This window comes from Gymnoscopelus microlampas (assembly GCF_963454915.1).
Source record: "Gymnoscopelus microlampas genome assembly, chromosome: 24".
Lineage (NCBI taxonomy): Eukaryota > Metazoa > Chordata > Actinopteri > Myctophiformes > Myctophidae > Gymnoscopelus > Gymnoscopelus microlampas.
The window spans coordinates 6289787-6311967 of record NC_139961.1 but is presented as its reverse complement, the minus strand read 5'-3'; the positions used below and the strand labels follow the sequence as shown (position 1 = coordinate 6311967).

Sequence of the window (22181 nt, the reverse complement as noted above, 5' to 3'; positions counted from 1 at the left end):
AAGGTATGTTTTATAATGTAATAATTGACTGTGCTTTGTACTTAAGTACTTTGTATTTAAGTACAGTACTTGGGTAGATGTACTTAGTTACTTTACACCACTGCTAAAATAGCAGATCTACAAGCTCATGACATGTTGCATGTGATGCGACACATTGTGAGCTTGTAGATCTGCTATTTTTTTTTAAACATTTGGAAAAAAGTCATGAAACGGTTTCAATCATTTTGAATATGTTTTAAATTGTTTAACACCAATCTTCTTATGGGGGCCGCTGGCACAACGTTCTCATGTGAGGGTCTGTGGCCAAATACATACATTATATATAAATGTGGAGGTCCTTGACATACTGGTGTATATATGGTGTGTGTGTGTGTGTGTGTGTGTGTGTGTGTGTGTGTGTGTGTGTGTGTGTGTGTGTGTGTGTGTGTGTGTGTGTGTGTGCGTGTGCGTGTGCGTGTGCGTGCGCGTGCGTGCGCGCGTGCGTGCGTGCGTGCGTGTGTGTGTGTGTGTGTGTGCGTGCGTGCGTGCGTGTGTGTGTGTGTACATAGTGAGTTATTATTTCAGCAACAGTGTGTGTGTGTTCCTCCAGAACAACAGGATGTTTCTGTACCTCCTAGATCTGACACAGAGACACTGAGGAGGGAGTGCCGCACCCAAACCCAGCACAGAGTGGTTCAGTGAAAGTGGAATGGACGGTGTGCATGTGTGTCAGTGTGTCAGACGATACTTTGTAGAAGGACAGAGTGCCATTAGGACAGTCTACATACACTCCTATTCTGTTAGAGCCAAAGAGAACGTTAGGACGGACAGAGAGTTTAGTTATCTCATCATTGTGCCAGACAGCATAACTTCTGTCCTTGATACCATCATAACATGCCAGACTCCAGGACTTGTCATTCTGTCCTAAATTACAATCTTTACCCGCTCCTTTCCTGTTGATACCTCTGTATGTCACTGATATCTCAACCGCTCCATTCCACTCTACTTCCCAGTAACAGCGTCCAATCAGACTCTCTCTACACAGAACCTGTCCCCAGTAGTCAAATCTGTCTGGGTGGTCTGGATATGGCTGCTCCTCCCTCACATATGTCACCTTTGTGTTGTTCTCAGACAGAGAGAGGATTCTGTGTGCTGTGTTTGGATCCAGTGTGAGTTCACACACATCTGATGAGAGAACAACACACAACACAACACCAGTTAACAATAATATATTACTTCATCTTCAGTGTTCATTTAACTCTGAGAGTGTCCAACCTGTAAGGGTCCATTTGGTTCCATTTATACTTCATCAAGGTATAAAGTCTGATTTATATTCATATTTGTATGACTTATATGTCACCAGTGGTCTAAAGTAACTAAGAACATTTACTCAAGTACTGTACTTAAGTACAATTTTGAGGTACTTTTACTTTACTGGAGTATTTCCAATTTCCAGTACTTTTACTTCTACTCCACTACATCTCAGGGGCAAATGTTGTTCTTTTACTCCACTACAATTATTTGTAAACTTTAGTTACTAGTTACTTTGCTGTTATATAAATGATTACATTATAAAACATACATTAACAACTTTAGCCTTATTTTATACCTAGGCTATTTGAAAATAGCCGATCTACAAGCTCACAACGCGTCGCATTGCGACGCGTTGTGAGCTTGTAGATCTGCTATTTTCAAACATATTAGTACTTTTACTTTTGGTACTTTAAGTAATACTTTTGTAATTTTACTCAAGTACATTTTTAATTCCGGACTTTTACCTGTAACAGAGTACTTTTACATTGCATTATTGATACTTTTACTTAAGTAAAACATTTGAGTACTTTTTCCACCACTGTATGTCACCAGTGTTGGACAAAGTACTAAACCGCTTTGGGATGCTCAAAGTACTTGAGTTAAAGTGTAGATACTCCTGGTCAAATATTACTCAACTACACAGGGGGTGTGTGTGTGTGTGTGTGTGTGTGTGTGTGTGTGTGTGTGTGTGTGTGTGTGTGTGTGTGTGTGTGTGTGTGTGTGTGTGTGTGTGTGTGTGTGTGTGTGTGTGTGTGTGTGTGTGTGTGTGTGTGTGTGTGTGTGCGTGCGTGCGTGCGTGCGTGCGTGCGTGCGTGCGTGCGTGCGTGCGTGCGTGCGTGTGTGCGTGTACATAGTGAGTTATCATTTCAGCAGCAGTGTGTGTGTGTGTGTGTGTGTGTGTGTGTGTGTGTGTGTGTGTGTGTGTTTGTGTGTGTGTGTGTGTGTGTGTGTGTGTGTGTGTGTGTGTGTTAGGAAGTGTCATAACAAAATTTTAACACTTTTTTCCCCAAACACACATACAATCATTGTAATATTAATTATTTTCATACAACAAAGCTGATCTACAAGCTCTCAATGTGAGCCTGTTTCTGGGTGAGATATGAAGTGGGTGTTGGAAATTATAAATCGAAGTGTTGAATCATTTGGGTGTAAATTGGTGTCATGTGGTTACACAGCATGCACAGTAAAATCCTCACTGTCTGGACTCCTGCACACTGTCTTCTTCACTTGTATAATTAAAACTATAGATTTATGGAGAACACATATAACTGACCCCCATTTGTACCTAAATGGACCATTATGCTTCATTTATACTCACTGTCTTTCAATGGACAGTGATCAACTGCATTTACTTGAGTACTGTATGACTTTCACTCCACTACTTTCCAAAGGCATAGATTACATTTCTAGAAAGGGAAAAAATACATTATGAACTAACCACTTAACCCATAAAGACCTGGAACGCATCTGTGTCATTTTTTTATTTGAGCTAAAAAGCATTATTTTACACTTTGGCTATTCAAAAATGGCAGATATACAAGCTTGTAGCGCGGCACCGAGTGCCGCACTACGAGCTTTTAGATCTGCTATTTTTGAAAAAACGTAAAAATGTGTGCAAATCTTTGAATATATATATATTCTTTTAAAGTGAACATTTTAAACTCAAATCTAGCTTCTGGGGGGTCCCTGGAACAACATATTTTGAAATGGGGGTCGGCGGTGAAATACATATAATTTTGGGTGGTCCTCGACATGAAAAAGATTGAGCACCACTGATATAGAAACGTACATTTTTCGAAATACTGTTGTGAGCTTGTAGATCAGCTATTTTCACTATTCACACTAATCTTAAATTTTTGGGGGAAAATATCAGAATTTTAAGACAGCAGTGCATTGATATTAAAAAAGTGGGTCCAGACTGCTGGCCTTGCGGTTCGGGCACCTATGCTCATAAGTAGCCTGACAGCGCACCACGGGTTCGAGTCCCGTTCCAATCTCTCTCCCCCCGTTTCCTGTCCATCTCTACTACAAACTATAAATAAAGGCAGAAAAGGCCCTGAAAATATCTTTACATTTTTTTTAAATAAACAAATTAAAACGTGTATTTTGTTATTTGTACTTTTGGATACTTGGGTATCGAACCCGAGACTTACTGTCAGGCATCAGAGCCTGTGGTGCACGACTTAACCATTCAGCTATTCACGCCCAGATTTTTGGGGAAAAAGGAAACATTTCAATACAGAATTGCGTTGGTTTTAAAAAGAACATACTACTGATTCAAAAGCACATTATTTTAAAATACTTCATTATTCTTTAAAGCAACCACTAAAGTACTTTAACTCAAGTAAACATTTGACAGAGCAGCTTTCTTGTAGTTGACTAATATTTGACCAGGAGTATCTATACTTTGACTCAAGTACTACGGTTGAGTACTTTGTATACGACTGGTGACATGTAAGTCATACAAATATGAATATAAATCAGGCTTTATACTTTGATGAACTATACATGAAATAAATGGAACCAAATGGACCCTTACAGGTTGGTCACTCTCAGAGTTAAATGAACACTGAGGATTTTACAGTGTGAGACCCATTCACAGAAAGAACAAGCTCCAACAGGAGCAACACGCACACACACACACACACACACACACACACACACACACACACACACACACACACACACACACACACACACACACACACACACACACACACACACACACACACACACACACACACACACACACACACACACACACACACACACACACACATCCTATAGGGAGAGCAAAGTGTCTCCTCTGTGTTCATTTAACTCCCAGAGAGTACAAATGGAACCAAATGGAGCCTGATTTGTACTGCGTCGATCTACAAGCTCACAAAGATTTGAGCTGTAGATCTGCAATGTTTGTATGTACTGTATGCATGTAGGTGCATGTATAGCCAACGTGTACAGTATGTATGACTCTTTACACTTATGGTTATTATCATCATAATTCTGCACACCTAGCATGTTACTGAATGAATTTCACATGCTGCTGTGTACATGTGCTGTTCATATAAATAGGATGTGTGATACTTTGATAACATGAATAAAACAGATTACACACTTACACTTCCTCACACCTGGTTTCAGCCTGCACGCCCCACAATGGTCGACACTGGGGATGAAGGAGACACAAAGTCAGGCCTACATATTCTATTTGATAATAGAAACAATGATTGATAATAATGTCATGCTATTACACTTTAAACAGTACTACACAGCATCACAGTATAATGTCCCTCTAAACCTACTAGTCAAACTTGCACTGAGTAGCAAGTCTCTCCATACCTGAGGGTCTCCAGTTGTCCAGCAGAGCGCAGCTGTTCTTCTGAGTCTCCTCCGGGGTGATTGTGATTCAAATCCAGCACTTTGAGATGGGAGTTGGATTTCAGAGCTGCGACCAGATAGGAACAGCCTACTTCTGAGACCATGCAGCCTGACAACCTGCACGCACGCACGCACGCACGCACGCACACACACACACACACACACACACACACACACACACACACACACACACACACACACACACACACACACACACACACACACACACACACACACACACACACACACACACACACACACACATTAAATGTGTACTCTGCATGAGTCAAGGGGTTTCTCTGGGACTCTATGACACATAGACTTTGTGGGCAGGGCGAACCAGGAACCTTCCGATTCCCAGACGGCCTCTAAGCACTCAGTTATGGCACCATGTGAAACACCTTGTACACAAAGTAGGGCGGTTTCACGCTTTGCATGTACATTACACATTCATAAACATATTAGTTAACCTTATTTAATATTGTTTGTCTTTGACATGGACATGATACATGAATCAATGGAATAATATATCTTTTCTAAATCCTAATGTATGGAACACGGTCATTACCGCAATTACCCATTGTTGTCCAAAAACAAATGATGAAAAATGTTCTTATGGCTTTTCTTCTCCTCTCTGCTCAACATTGCTTGTATTGGGGTGTACCCACCGTGAGGCAGAATGGGTCACAAATGGTCATCTATTGAAAAGGTTCAGGAATACTGACCTGAGTGTCTCAAGTCTACATTGTGAACTTCCCAGTCCATCAGCGATTAGTTTCACTCCTGAATCGAGCAAATCATTGTGGCTCAGGTCCAGTTCTTTTAGCCTAGAGGAGCTGGAGCTGATGACGGATGATAACATCTTACAGCATCTCTCCGAGAGATTACAACCACTCAGCCTGGCCGGGAGGGGGGGGGGGGGGGGGGGGGGGGGGGGGTGTAATACAGTTACCTTGTGTTATCTTCATGTAAGGAAAAGATTAAATAATAATAAATGCATTTGATTATCAGTTCACCTACAGAGCTCTATTGGAGGCTTTGACCACTGGCAGCAGCCTCAGAAGAGCCTCCTCTGAAGCAGAGTACTTCTTCAGGTCAAACACGTCCAGCTCTTTTTGTGATGACAGCAACATGAAGACCAGAGTTGACCACTGAGCGGGAGAGAGTTTGCCTGTGGAGAGACTTCCTGAGCTTAAGTACTGTTGGATCTCTTCCTCCAGAGACTGATCATTCAGCTCATTCAGACAGTGGAGCAGATTGATTGTTCTCTCTTGAGAGGAATTCTCCCGGATCTTCTTCTTGATGTACTTGATTATTTTCTGATTGGTCTTTGACACGTTTTCTTTCTTCTGTTTCAATAGCATGTTTAAGAGAGTCTGATTGTTCTCCATTGAAAGGCCCAGTAGAAAACGGAGGAACAAGTCATAGTGTCCATTTGGACTCTGCAAGGCCTTGTCTACAGCACTCTGATAGAGGTAATTCAACTTAGATGTGTCTACGAACGGCTTAGACCACTTGGAAGTTGTTTTTGACAGTAGGTTGACACCCTTGTTGATGAATGTGAGGAAAACATAAAGAGCAGCCAGAAACTCCTGAACACTCAGATGGACAAAGCAGAACACCTTGACATTGTGCAACCCACGCTCCTCTTTAAACATCTGTGTGAACACTCCTGTGTACAATGAGGCATCTTTGATGTCAATGCCACTCTCTGTCAGGTCGTCTTCATTGAAGATCAGGTTGCCTTTCTCCAACTGTTCAAAAGCCAGTTTTCCCAGAGACAGAATGGTCTTAATATTGTCTGGATTCAAGTCAGAATGTGTCTCATGTCCGTCCTTATTCTTGGTATTCTGATGTTTGGACTGAACCACGACAAAGTGTATGTACATCTCAGTCTGGGTCTTCGGCAGCGCACCCTTCCCCTCTGTTCTCAAGATGCTCTCTAGAACTGTAGCAGTGATCCAACAGAAGACTGGTAGGTAACACATTATGTGGAGGCTTCGTGATTTCTCAACATGTGAGAAGATTGTTCTGGCCTGGTTCTCATCATCACTGAATCGCTTGTTGAAGTACTCCTCCTTCTGGGGGTCAGTGAACCCTCTCAGCTCCGTCACCCTGTCAACATACTTATCAGGGATCTGATTGGCGGCTGCAGGTCGTGAGGTTATCCAGATGCGAGCGGACGGAAGCAGGTTTCCCATGATTAGGTTTGTCACCAACACGTCCACTGATGTTCGCTTTGTGACATCAGTCAAGATCTCCTTTTTCTGGAAGTTTAAAAAAAACCTACACTCATCTAGGCCATCAAAAATGAACTCAACGTGGGACCCTTTGCTGCAGATTCCTGCTAGGTTGATTTCACTAAAAAAGTGTTGAAGAAGTTCCACCAAACTGTAACTGTCCTCCTTCACCAAATTCAGCCCTCGGAAAGTGAATGGAAATATGAAGTGAATATTCTGGTTGGCTTTCTCTTCTGCCCAATCCAGAGTGTGCTTCCCAATTACAACTGTTTTACCAATACCAGCCACTCCCTTCATCATCACTGTTCTGATTGGTTCATCTTCTCCAGGTAAAGGTTCAAAGATCTCTTCAAATTGTATTGGTGTTTCTGAACTGTCTTGTTTACTGAACGCTGTTTCAATCTGTCTAACCTCATGTTCATTATTGATCTGTGCACTGGATCCCTCTGTGATGTAGACCTCTGTGAAGATCTGATTCAGATGCTTTTGTTTTTTTTTGGTTTGGCTGATTTGTGTCCAATCTTCCAAACACTTAAGCTCCTTCTTCAGATAAGACTTGAGTTGTTGACACCCCAGTTGAGTTTCTAAATGACCATAAAACACAGATGCATGTCGCATGTTTTGTTAAACAGTGGTGGGCTGGTTACGAAAAAGGTTATGCATTACTCTTTACAAAACGTATTATGACTTTACTTATTCCTGCCAACGGAAACTTGTTATAGTATACATTATATTACTTTTCTGGACTGAGGATATAACACACAAATGCAGGCTTAAAGACCTGGTGAAATGGCTTTTTTTGTAATTTCATTTTGAAGTTTCAGTCTGAAACAGCGTCGGTTTCAGACTGAATCCCCCTCACGCTATGAAACACTTGAATCTCACTCACTGCAGCTGTGTAGCAGAGGCTAGTGTTTGTGTAGGCTGTCGCTCACGCTGCCCAAGGGAGAGAGAGGGCCAGCTGTGAAGCATGTCTGTTACTACGTTGCTTATTTCTAACCTAAAATGTTTTCAAATAAATATTTTAGTGTGCTGATTAAGTTTAAAATGAGTAATACACCGTTTGGACTTCATTTGAATGAGATTCAAAATGGCATAGCCCTGTCTGATTGCGGGAATGTAAGGTTGGAAATAAATATTGATATTTATTCATAAGGGTTGTCTATGTCATCATGCAGTACCTTTTTGTTTGAGGAAGTAATTAAGATTGGCCTTTTAGGGACTTTTAATAGGCTGCTACAAGGCCTTCACACCTACCCTCACAATCTTACCGATATGTCTGAGTCATAGTGTCGAGAGCTTTGTCAGAGTAGACGTTGTAGGACATTGAGGTTAGTCAACACACTCCATTATGTGTTATTACATATGGAGTGTGCTGACTCTGATCAATTAAGATATTAAGATATTAAGATATTAAGATATTAAGATATTAATCGATCAATCGATAGAGGCCTCTACAATTCTGTATTACATTGATGATCAAAGTCTTTAAAATGTATATCTATGTTGTACTGTTAAATGGCGTCATATTACAAATTATGTCAAGCAACCAATCATTCCACAATTTTGGTACAGAATGGAATAAGACTACAAAATAAATATCCCTCATCAATACCACATATTCATTGTTTCTATTTGCAGTGAATGGTAGAGATATGCTTGTAGAAAAACATTAAATTGTGAATTAAGGCTTTCTTACTGCTCTGTACAGTCTTGGCAGTTAAATCATTTGATTAATAAAGACAATGGTTTTGTATAGACAATAATTCTTATTAGTAACAGCTCTGGTCAGATTCTTTCATAACTCACCATGTTTAGCTGAGTCTTCAGATGGAAGTACAGGCCCTGCATAAGGAAAGGAGGATAATGAGTGAGCTCTGTGAGTGGACATGACATTCATGTAATGGGACTCTCGTCATTATCTGGGGGAAATGACATTCATATCTTGCCAGTAGAACTACTACGTTTGCCTGGTAACCAATATCTGTGGAGCTGACACTGATGCTGAAGTTGACTAGACCACCAAAGTGACCGATTTCTCTTTCTTGACAATGACGACTGTATTTCATTGTGTCACTATTTATACAGTAATGCAGGGGTCAGCAACCTTTGACATGAAGTGCCATATTTTTCATAAATTTGAGTCAGTGTGCCATCACACTGTCAACATGTCAACATCATGTTTACTTATAACACCACATACAAATACAATATTTCCAACAGATTTTGATTGTCCATATACATAAACATGTTTCTTCTTCTTTAGAATAATTGCCAGTGATCACCCTCCCCTGTGCCAATGTTGGCACCCATGCCTCAGCTTGACTATCCCTGCAGTAATGTAATATGGAATAATGTTGTTTACATATGTTGATGTATGGTTGATGCATCACAATTGCTCCCTGATGATACAAGGTGTCTAGTATTTAACCTGATGGTAGCTGTCTTGGCAGAAACACATCCACTCTATGGAACTGCTGTTATAAATTGTATTAAAGGACGACTTCACACATTTTCAACCTATCTTCATATAATTGGTTCTCACTAATGCTCATGATAAAATGGTACCATTTTTTCTACTTGGTCTGTGTCTCATAGAAGGGCTGTGGACACTTCAGAAAGTCTACCAGTGACATCATCGTTAGGCAGGTTTTCTTTTTTCAAACAAGATTCCACATTTTAGATTTTAGATTGTTATTAAGGCAAGAATGGCTTCCATTAGAGCATTCTAACTTTCCAGGAATATAAAGCCTGCCGTTTTTGTTAGCTTGGATTCTCCATCGATGATGTCACTGGTAGGCGGGTTTCTGAACTGTCCGCAGGCCTCCTCTAAGACACAGACCAAGTACACAGAAATGGTACCATGTTATAAAGAGCATTAGTGAGGACCAATTATATGAAGATAGGTTGAAAATGGGTGAAGTCATCCTTTAAGGTTGTTGCATAAAAAAGTTAATTCAGTAGTATATATGATCTTACCAAGCCTCTCCAACAGGTGGGGTTCGTGTTGTTTAAGGGCATTGTAAAACGCTGTTTTGACAACTGTTCCACCTGGATCTAACACCTTTGTATACAGTTCTCTCATTTGGTCCATGCTTGTCTTCTCGGCTTGAATCTTGGCATAGAGCTCAGGATGGACCATGGTTCTTAGACTGTCGACTATAGGTATGACTGTGGTAACCTTTTGAATCAACTCTGGCCTGTGCTGGATCACAAAAGCCTCTTCTGAAGCCAAGCTGTCAGCAGCATCCTGTTGAACACACAGTCATGTTATTTGAATCACATCATACCTGAGTGCTATTAAACAATATTATGTATTGTATGGTATTGGCTACAGTAATGATGTTCAACCTGAAACCTACCACCTGGGATGGCTTTATGTTAGATTTTATATTACAATAACCACAAATAGTGGAACATAGTGTAAAAGTGACACAAGCAATGGATGTTTCGGCCATTCGACCATCATCATCAACATCATCATCTAAGGACTGAAATGTCCACTCCTCGTGTCACTTATTCACTGTCACCTTTTTTCACTTTTTTTTCACAAAAACATATATTTTAACTTGTAATTAAACAAGGGAACCAGGAGACCTGGTACTGCCAGACCCCTAGTGGTTTAAATGTGAATGGCCGGACTTCGCATGACGTGTGTGCAGAGGAAAAGAGGGACAGACCGACAGACAAAGCCTATAGGCCGATCCCCTGGGTCTAGCAAATATATGTTTTGCCTCCAAAGAGCCTCAATGTCTTTCTGTCAGTGTGCACGCCTTTTCTGTTATTGGTGGACTTTAATGCTGGCCTCTCGCACGTTGCTCTAGCTTTGGTAAAGCCTTGAATTCATAGAGCAAACTTTTCTACTTTATTGGATATAACAATAACCACCCAATATTATTTTAATACATTTCACTGGGCCTTGTTTAAGTCAAACTTATACTCCAGGGTAAATGGTGTCTGAGGAGAAGAGGTCTGCAGAGAGACACACTGCACACGGTGCACATCCAGAATGAATGAATGAATAACTAAACACACAAACATCACTACATAACGATGAGAGGCGGCAGAGAAGCAATGGACTAGAGAGCAGTGAGGTGGGATAAAGTACTGCTCCTCCTCAAATGGACAACCATGTTCAAGCAGCAGCAACAATGAGCATTTGTTGTTGCTTGACTGTTTTGAGACATTTAGGAATATTCAATCATTTAAGTAGACTATTGGTAATGCCAAGCAAATATATCAAGAGCCAAAGTGATATACAGTATATATATATATATATATATATATATATATATATATATATATATATATATATATATATATATATATATATATATATATATATATATATATATATATATATATATAGGCCTACATGTTTCAATGTGACCTGTTTCAAAAATCTATTTGAAGGATAACAATAGGTGTAGAAGCTGTAAGGGACCTTAAGTATGAAAAGCTTGACTGTTAATGTCCAGATTTGTCAGATTTACGTTTGTTTTATTGAACTCAGTGATTTGCCGTGACTTTGGCTTAGCATGTTCGTCCAGCCAGCACTAATAGCACTGTGTCAAGTCAAACGAGAGTAAACACTTCCGGCCTTCAAAATAAGAGAGTGCATCCTATGAAAGTAAGCGTTTTACTTTTGGTCAGAGAAATTCAAAATAATTGTTAAACTGACTTGCCATTTATTTTTTGAAGAATGTTTAGTTTTCACTGTTGCTACACTTATTATTTGAGAATATCAAATAACAAGTGTGTGAACCCAATTATAAGCTACTAAAATTAAGATACGGACATGTCATATGGTGTTTTAGTTGTCACTGACTTAGAATTTCACTGTTATAACACTTAAAATGTCAATTATGAAATCTGAATAGTAATACCGTGTAATTAATCAATATCGAGATATGTGGCATAATATGAAATGTTGTCCATATCATTGTATGTTCAGTTCCTGTACAAGAAGGTTTACTTCCTGTGACCAGGGACCACGGCCAGGCAATGAGGCCTACCGTAGTAACAAAGGCAAGACCACCAGGTTTTACTCATGTTTGCCCCCTGCTCCCCTCTAATTTGATTTTCTGCTTTCTTAAAGTAACAAAAATGATGGAGCTTGCACAAAAAACTAATTTCACCCACTTTTTACACCTGTATACTGTGATGTGACATTAAAATGTATTCAAATTTTGATCCTGAACCTTTAGTCATGATGTGTGGTCATCTGAAAGCTGTCTGGAGGACAAAGGTTGAAGCTGTTTACCTGCTCTGAGGAAGCTTCTGTTTCTCCACAATCACCACCTTCCACTCTGGACTCCATCTCTTTACACTGCTGTTGAAACAGGCATAGATTATATTATTACATATATACCCATTTTCAACGCCTTGCCCTGGACCACCAGGCATAAATTAATGGAATGCTTTTTATTACCATAAGCAATGAAATCCTTTGTTTTGTTCTTACTTTTGGGTCCATGTATTAATTTATTTATTAAGTAGCCATGTAATACGTGGGATAATCAATGTGGAGCAGGTCATTATTGAGAAATAAACCCCTTCAGGGTGAATAGACCCCTCCGCTAGGTGTCGGAGGAATAACAAAAACCATGTTACTGTATTATGTACATTATGTACATTATGTATTTACAACTGAATCACCCAATCAAAGAAATAGAAGACATACAGTACATGGAAATAAATAAAAGAAGAATAAACAGCTTTGTTTCAGAAAGAAGAAAAAAACTCCTATATAAAGCACACGCTTCCCGCGTTCGTGCGTCTTACTTGTATTAAACACTATACTCTAAATGAGAGACTGTGCATAATGTGTGTGTGTGTGTGTGTGTGTGTGTGTGTGTGTGTGTGTGTGTGTGTGTGTGTGTGTGTGTGTGTGTGTGTGTGTGTGTGTGTGTGTGTGTGTGTGTGTGTGTGTGTGTGTGTGTGTGTGTGTGTGTGTGTGTGTGCGCGCGCGTGCGTGCGTGTGCGTCCCTTACGTAATGGATTACCAGCATAGTCACATGTAATGTTTATTATAATCAAAGGGATAATACATATTTACACATATAGTGTGACAGTAGATGACTCCAGATGATACCTTATTCATTAAAAGGAGCACTTCAGACATTTTCAACCTTATCTTCATATAATTAGTCCTCACTAATGCTCATTATAAGGTGGCACAATGTATGTGTAGGCCTACTCACTCTGTGTCTCATTGGTGGGATGTGGACAGTTCAGAAACCTGCCTACCAGTTGATGCAGATTCCAAGCCAATAGAACCTACAGCCTTTCTATTCCTTGAACGTTAGCATGCTGACATAGAAGTCATTGTTCTTGCATTAATAAGAAATAAAAGGTTCGAAAACTAGTTTTGACCAAACCTGTCTACCGATGATGTCACTGGTAGGCAGGTTTCTGAACTGTCCACATCCCTCCTCTGAGACACAGAGTGAGAAGACAGTAATGGTGCATCTACTTATAATGAGCATTAGTGAGGACCAATTATATGAAGATATTTAGAAATTGGGTGAAGTGGTTCTTAAATAAATTACTGCTGTCATGAAGGGAAGAGAACAGATTCACACAACTTTAAACACAATTAAAACGTTATAAGCGTTGTATGTTTACATATAATGTGTATTAACGGTGGATAAAATACAATGGAGTCTGAGATGATGTCAGTTTAAACTCTACAGCAGATGATCAGGTGTTGTCATTTCACAATAAGACCACTAGATGGTGCACATTAACCACATTAGATAACAAAGACTCCATTGGGGAAAGTTAAAACAGATTTAGAGATTTATTTTAGGTTTGTTGAAATATGATTGTAGTTAAAGGAGGTTGTGTGACATCATGGTGTGTTTCATTCCTGGGGAGGTGAGGGTGTTTTGTTCACTTAATGAAGGAAATGTTTCAATGTCCAACTCACCCAGTCTGTCAGAGCTGTCAGCTCTGTGACTTCATGGCTCACCAGTGGAAGGAGGTGTTTGTAACAATCTGTTGTTACCTGGTGTTTCTATCTGGTTAAAGAAATATAAATCAGTATCATATAGATTTTGACCCACAAGTTCAGAAACAATTGTACAGTGATCTTAGAATTAATTAATTAACGTACACACATAAAATACATTTAATACACAGAATCACTGTCATGTGCCACTGCTCCTGATAGTGGATAATGGATAAAAGCAGAGGACAATTTCCACATGTGGAAAATACCACCACCACAACAACAACAACTAAAGCGGTCACCATTATTATTTTACACTGACATACCACTTCACTTCACCTACTCGTCAAATAGTTTCAACATACAGAAAGGCCTAATCAGATACCAAAGTCATAAAAGGCTGTAGTGATTGTTAGAAACAAGCACATGACTTAAGTAATTAAGTATTAAAGGAACAGCCACAGCTTTATAGACTATACTGTACTAACAGGCACAGTCACACACACTTCTCACAAACCTTGTGATTATATCTTCTCATATCTTGTATTATATCTCTTTATCTATCAGCCTCTACATTCACATCATCCTGTACTAATAAAAAAAAACATGTAAGTCATTTAAAATATCATTACTTCAGACAGGTTTTGTAGAGTTTTACCAGCAGACAATAATCTACTTCAGGGTGAATAGACCCCTCCGCTAGGTGTCGGAGGAATAACAAAAACCATGTTACTGTATTATGTACACACACACACACACACCTAGAAGACAGCGTGCACATGCATACACAGTGGTTATATATAGCAACCCAAATCTCCGGGCTTTAGCTTTTTGGGAGTCTTTGCTCTGCCACAGAGAGTCCTTTTCGTGTAACTATGTAAATTCTCTTTAATAAAAGTAACAACGGAGAAGTAATGCCTGGACCCTCATTTCTTATAGGGGCAAAATATACTTCCATAGAGTTGTGTTATGTAGCCTAATGCAATACCATTTAACCATACCATAGTCTATAAGTAAGAAATATGGATTTAAAAATAACATAGCCATTATCCTAGTAGTTTCAATACTTTTACTTCTACTCCACTACATCTCAGAGGCAAATATTGTACTTTTACTCCACTACAATTGAAAATTTCAGTTACTTGTTACTTTTTAATATTCTTATTTTTATTACTAAACATACATTAACCACTTAAGCTCTCTATATATTTTGGATATTTTAAAATAGCCAATCTACAAGCTCACAACGCGTCGCTTTGCTACGCATTGTGAAGCTTGTAGATCTGCTATTTTCTTTTCTCCCCCCATTTTATACATTTGAAAACTTGTGATATGGGACATTCTGCATAATGAGTACTTACTGCTTTTGCTACTTTAAGTACATTTTGATACAGTACCAATACTTTTGTGCTTTTACTCAAGCACATTTTCTATTCCAGACTTTCTACATTACAGTATTGATACCTTTACTTAAGTAAAGAATGTGAGTACTTTTTTCACGACTGTACAAAGCACATAAACAAGTCAAAGAGACATTTTACCTTCATCTGCAGAGGAGACGCTGAAAGAAAAGACGCTGCTTCTTCACATCCAGAGTGTCTGACTTCATCTGAGGGAGTTCTCTCTTCCTCAAACTCAACTACAAAAACATCTGTGACGTCAATCTGGTCTTCCCGGAATCTGAGTGTCAGGTTACATTAAGCTTGTTGAAACATTCATCTTGAAATAGTTCAGTATTAAAAAACACAACATATTGTCAGGAGGCAACCTGTGCCCTATAGACCACTGTTTCCAAAACAGTGAGTCGGGACCCATGTTTGGGTCGTGGACCAATATTTATGGGTCGCGAGTAACTTTCCCTTTCCTGCATTTCCAAAAAATATTATATTAAATGTTTTGAATTTTTAAAGATTTTAAAAAAGTGTAAACAAAATAAATTACAACTTTTCATTAATTCAAAACTTCCAAGATTCCAAGATTTTTCAAAAGCATTTCATAAATAAAATGTAAAAAAAAATCTTTCCATGAATAAATATTAATATATATAAATAAAAATTTAAGAAGTAGAGAAAATACAAAATAGTCCATCTACAGGCTCACAAGTATGCCTATGTCCACCATGGGTCCCCGTTGCCCCACCCCCCGGAGCTACTCAGCAGAGGGGGAAGAGGGGGGCCCCAGGCTCACCGGGACGGGTGCTCCCGGTGCGGGTAGAGGCGGCCCACGGGCCGCCCGGAGCTCCGAGGCGCACCTCCAGGGCTGGGAGGGGGGCCACTCGTCCCATCTGGTACCCAGGAAGGGTGGCCCTTCGGACGGGTCGGGCAGCCGAGTGTCAGCCCTGTAGGTTCAGTCAGGTGTCGGGAGCTCCGGTGGTCTGCAGGGACCCCCGGCCGCCACGGGGACCCTGGTCCCCATGCCCATTTGTGTCCCCATGCCCGTGCGCCACCTCCATCTTTGCCTCCAGTTACCCATGTCTCCCGGTCCCCGGCAAACATCTAATTTGGGCCTTGAGCTAAAAAGTTTGTAAACCACTGCTAGACAACAGGGCCATTGCACACACATAACTACACAGCTGCTTCCAATAGACTGGTAGCTAAGCTCCTCCCCTTAGACACTTTGAGGAGTTCCCCATAGACAAGACTGTGTTCTGTTCTGAGTAGCTACACGTTGTTTAATGTCTGAACTAAGTGTCTTGATAAGAGGCCACCTGCATATTATGTAGGAATGAGAGAACTGCTTAGCCACCATGCTGAATGAGGTCTGTTGGATTCTATAGGACTTAGATTGTGTTTTTTTTCTCTTTACCTTTATTTACCCAGGCGATGAATTAACATAGGCTGATGGACATAGGCTGACTACATTTCAGAGGTGACGTCTGCAAGGTAAATGCATTTGAAAACACTAAAGTATCCCCATTATGCAAGTAAATAGAATAACATAATGGTAAATGGTGCATATTTATAGCACTTTTATCCAAATCGCTTTACGTAGATTGTGCATTACATTCACACATTCACACACCGATGGCAAAGGAAACCATGCAAGGCTCATTGGGAGTGATTAGGGGTTCAGGGTCTTGCTCAAGGACACTTCGACACTGACTCTGCGGGAGCCCGGAATCGAACTGGGAACCCATCTGGTTCCCATCTGGCCGCTCTACCAGCCACTGTACCCCTGAGCCACTGCCGCCCGGTTTGATATATATATATATATATATAATACAACCAGCTGACCAGTCCAACCACAGTCTTATACTGTTGTAATGGGGAGTCCTATTAAAACATAGATCAGATCAGTGCATTAAAAACACAGTTCAGTGAGGTCTTAATTGTTTTATGTAAAGTACAGTGATTATAAATGTACTATATAAATAAAGATTGAGTTGACCTTAAAAGATCAGACCTCAGTGACCCTCGATGCATTCTGACTGAGGGCCTTTTTACTGTAATGACAGAGAGCTGGGGCGGCCATAGCTGAATGTGTAGAGAACCTGCCTGGGAAGCAGAATATCCTAGGTTCAATTCTGGGCCCTGCCCTGTGTCAAAGTGTCCCAGAGCAAACACTCAATCCTTAACTATCCCCCACACACACACACACACACGCTCACTAGAGAAGCACTCAGCTGGGTATAGGTGAAAACTGAATTTCCCCTGTGGGATGAAATAGGTCTTATTATTATTATGACATTACACTGTGAGATTATTCTTGTTAAAGTTAATATTTGAGTGTTTTCAAAATAAGATTGTGGGTGCTCATAAAATAGCAGTTGATTTCTAGAGTGATTCTCTCTACATGCTATACCCTCAATTTAGCGTTGAAAAGAGAAAATCTAACTTAGCTTCATCACATCTTATTTTGTAATTGTGAAAAGAGTATAACTGTTCTTAAACAACCTAGTCATTTGGCCTCAGTCTCTCCTTTCCTGTTATTGTTCAGACTACAGTTCCAATTCCCAGTAAACCAGAGGAAGCAGCCACTACCGGATTCGTGCGTGACCGCGACCCCCTCTAGCCTCCGCCCATTTCCGCATTGGGCAATAGTGTGTGCGTGCGTGCACTCCTGAACATGCTCACATGCTCATTTTGGGTTCCACCCAGTAGAATAAACACATATTTCACATTTTTGTTCACCAGATCATGCTGCTGATGTATGTTGGTGGTAGATATGAGACTGTGCATCTAACAGTGTGTGTGTGTGTGTGTGTGTGTGTGTGTGTGTGTGTGTGTGTGTGTGTGTGTGTGTGTGTGTGTGTGTGTGTGTGTGTGTGTGTGTGTGTGTGTGTGTGTGTGTGTGTGTGTGTGTGTGTGTGTGTGTGTTTTGGAACTGGCTGTCAAAAAATAAACATTACATTTAATAAAACTTTAAAGGAACATTTCAAACAAAACATTTCAACATCAAGTTTCATTCACCTATTCAGCAATTTGATTTCAGTCACAGCTGGGTATGAATAATGACTTGACACCAGCAATCAGCAAGGGAGGGGGTGGAAATCTTAATCTTAAAAAATACAAACTGTTCTTAACTGATCATGCAATATATAAAAGTTAAATTCAGGGTTTTTACAATTGTGTCGTCTCTGTACAGACCTGCACACATGTGTGCAAAAACACCATGTTAAATATGTATTCTGGAATTGTGCTGTAAACACTGTGACAATTGAATTTACGTATGCAAACTGATAAGCATTGTGCTTCTCCCTATCCCGTTATTATGTCAAATGAACTGTGCCTTGGACTTTTTTTTAGATGATGCCTTGTTCTGAATGCACTGATGCATATAACACAGACATGTATTTTGTTGTCAAAATGCTGAAGAATAAACTGAACTGAACCTGCAGCAGCTCTTGTGTGCTCCCCACTATTCACCTCACTGTAGGCTAACACTACTGCGTGTGTGTGTGTGTGTGTGTGTGTGTGTGTGTGTGTGTGTGTGTGTGTGTGTGTGTGTGTGTGTGTGCGTGCGTGCGTGCGTGCGTGCGTGCGTGCGTGCGTGCGTGCGTGCGTGCGTGCGTGCGTGTGTGTGTGTGAGCTCTCCACCATTCACCTCACTACTACTGCAGGCTGACACTGACAGCTTCTACCAAGCTGTGACGGTCAGTGATTGCTGATTGTCAGTTGTGGAATCCCCCCCCACAGGAATACACAGACAGCAGTGAAACCAATACATTTAACACAGAGCTGTGACCTGGGTTACAAACAGGATCAACAGCCGAGCTGACAGCAACCACATATACATGGTTTATTCACACTTAAAATAACAATGTGTGCTCTAAACCATTGACTGTCACATCAGTTAACTCTTAAGTTCAGCTGGTTTTGGGCTTGGCCTAGTGGTTAAGGCGCATACCATATATAGGCTCTAAAGCACAAGCTTGACAGCGAGTCGAAGGTTCGAGTCCCGAGCCCAACAACCCTTGCGTGTCAGTACAGTAGTGCAACATTATGTAATGTACTGTATGCAGATTGTATTGTTAATTTGCCTCAAGTGACTTATTTCAAAACAGCACTGTTTTCTGTCTGTTCTGAACACATTTAGAGAGACTAGAGAGATGGGAAGAGGAAGTACAATCATTTGAGTTGCATGCAGACACACACAGATCATTATCCACTTTACACTGAGGTGCTCATTTTGCATTATGTTTCTTGCATTCCACCCAGTAGAATAAACACATATTTGTTCACCAGAATATGAATAACAGCTGGCGATATGACACAATAACTCCTCACATATATGGGGGGGGGGGGTCATTTTGGGGTTGTTTTTGTTGACCTGGCCGCTTGTTAAGGCATTAATGACAGGAAAGGAGGAACACAGGGCAGGACCAGACACTGTGACTACATCCTTTCCTCTAGTGCTGTTCTCTACACACACCCCTCCACACACACGCACGCGCACACGCACACGCACACGCACACACACACACACACACACACACACAAACACACACACACACACACACACACACACACACACACACACACACACACATACACACACAGCTGTTAGCTTCAGTCTCATGTCTACCACCAATATTTGACGTTTCATTTGAGTCAGTGACACTGCAGTACCATAATGTACCAGTAGGTTTTGTTAAGGCATCATGGCTTGAGTCCATATAGGTCCAGAGTTTCATTACTACCTCTATTAGGATGAGTGGCAAGAGACAGCTTCTATAGGGTGATGGGACCATCCTTTACACCAGGGGTCCTTGTGGGGGTGGGGGGGGGGGGGGTCCAGTCCAGGGGGTCCCCAGCAACAAGCTACAAGCTCACAGTGCGTCACTTTGTGCCGCGCTGCAAGCTTGTACATCAGCTATTTTGTGAACATTTCTGAGAAATATAAAAAAATGTCTGGACATTTTTTAATAATTTTGATTTTTCAATTTTTTTTACATAAATCTTCTCTTCTGGGGGGTCCTTGGCACAACATCTTTTCAGATGGGGGTCCTCAGCCAAATACATATCAATGTGGGGGTCCTTGACATGAAAAGTGCTTTATAGAGACTGACATGGGACAATCCTTTAGGTTCACTGACATGGGTCTATGGGACATTAAGAACAGACCTACAAAACACAGGGATAAACATCTAGAGCAGGGGTCTTCAACAGGGGTCCGGAACCTCCTAGGGGGCCCTCAGGAGTTTCTACAGGGCCCCCCCCCTGTAGAAACTCCTGAGGGCCCCCTAGGAGGTTCCGGCGCCAAATGTTTCTGTGATAGTATCCCTATTCTGAGGAGAACTTTAGCCCCAAAAGAAAGCAGATCTACAAGCTCACAACGCCTCACTCCGCCCCAAAAAAAGCAGACCAAGTACACAATGAAAGGTGGAGTTAACTAAGTATTGATGGTTTAAGTGGTTAAATGTCTGAAATAAGTCTATGAATCTATGACAGAGTTTAATCTGCAACACAGTTTTATACAGTATGTAGTGGTGGGGGTCCCTGCTTCATCTCTCTCTCAGCTAAGGGGTCCTTGGGCTGAAAAACGCTGAAGACCCCTGATCTAGAGCAGTGGTTCTCAGCCTGTGGGTCGGGACCCCCAGTGGGGTCCCCACAATGGGGGGTCCCCAGGTGATAGTGAAGTGACAATTTAAGGACTTTTAAGACCTTTTTAATACCTAAAACAAAACAAAAAACTAAAGGAAATAAAAAGACCATTACTGCAACATAAGTAACCAACACACTATACTATAAAACATTGGCTAAATTGTCAAATAATATAAGAAAGAGGCAAACATTTTGAAAATAGCAGATCTACAAGCTCACAACGCCTCGCAACACGAGGCGCTGTGAGCTTGTAGATCGGCTATTTTCAATATATAATATACCTTCAATATGTAATTCAATATTTATATGTTGAATGGAGTCAATCAAAATGGGGGGTCCCCAGTTCAAACATGGTTATTTTGGGGGGTCGCCGCCTGAAAAGGTTGAGAACCACTGATCTAGAGAAACACGAGCAGGACCAGAGACGAGGCCTTGTGGAACTCCTGATGGTTCTATATGTGTCAGGTTTGACTGTGTTGTTGGCTGAACCTGTGACGATCTACAAGCTCATAGCGCGGCACCGAGTGCCGCACTATGAGCTTGTAGATCTGCTATTTTTGAAAAATCTTGAACTTTTTTTTGCAAAAGCATACATGTTAAAGCAAACTCAAATCTTTGCTTCTGGGGGTCCCTGGAACAAACATATTTTGAGATGGGGGTCCGCGGCCAAAATACATATCATTTAAGGGGGAGGCATGCGTTAATCCGACAGACCTTTTCTCCGACTATGTGGCATCCGCGTGCGGTTAGGGTTAGGGTGCGGGTTTGGTTCGGGTTTAGTATTGGAAACGTCGGAGCGCTGCACTGTCGGAGGAATGCGCTGTCGGACTAACTAAAAGTTAGAGAAGCACTGCTCTATGGGTCTGGTAGTCTGCACACACACTCTACACATGAGAAGCACTGCTCTATGGGTCTGGTAGTCTGCACACACACTCTACACATGAGAAGCACTGCTCTGTGGGTCTGGTAGTCTGCACACACACTCTACACATGAGAAGCACTGCTCTATTAGTCCATGAGCCAAACAAGATTTCATTACCGAAAGAGTGGGCAAAACCAAACCTATATAAAATTGTTCATAGGGTCAGTATGAGTAAATAAATATATGATAACCTCTCCACAGGAGCAGCTTTTTCATAGTTATCACACATTTTGTGATTTTCCCCATACGTACATGACAGGTGAAAAAATAACAACATTTAAAAAAGAGTTATCATAATGAAACTTCCTGAGTTGATTACTTACATGAAGACAATGATTTTTCGTATTACAAGT

At 40.8% G+C, this 22181-nt stretch overlaps 1 protein-coding gene across 1 annotated transcript; it reads right to left on the bottom strand.

The window, feature by feature from the left end:
• Positions 1–205: 205 nt before the first annotated feature.
• On the bottom strand, positions 206–16358 carry LOC311040521 (NACHT, LRR and PYD domains-containing protein 3-like; the record flags this gene model as incomplete). The annotated part of the gene is made up of 11 exons (XM_084050853.1): positions 206–1164; positions 4413–4459; positions 4633–4788; positions 5397–5570; positions 5692–7495; positions 8721–8756; positions 9891–10161; positions 12175–12243; positions 13843–13929; positions 15405–15543; positions 16051–16358. 11 exons carry the CDS (start codon positions 16356–16358, stop codon positions 614–616), a joined length of 3642 nt encoding a protein of 1213 aa, XP_083906979.1. The 3' UTR covers positions 206–613.
• Positions 16359–22181: the final 5823 nt, after the last annotated feature.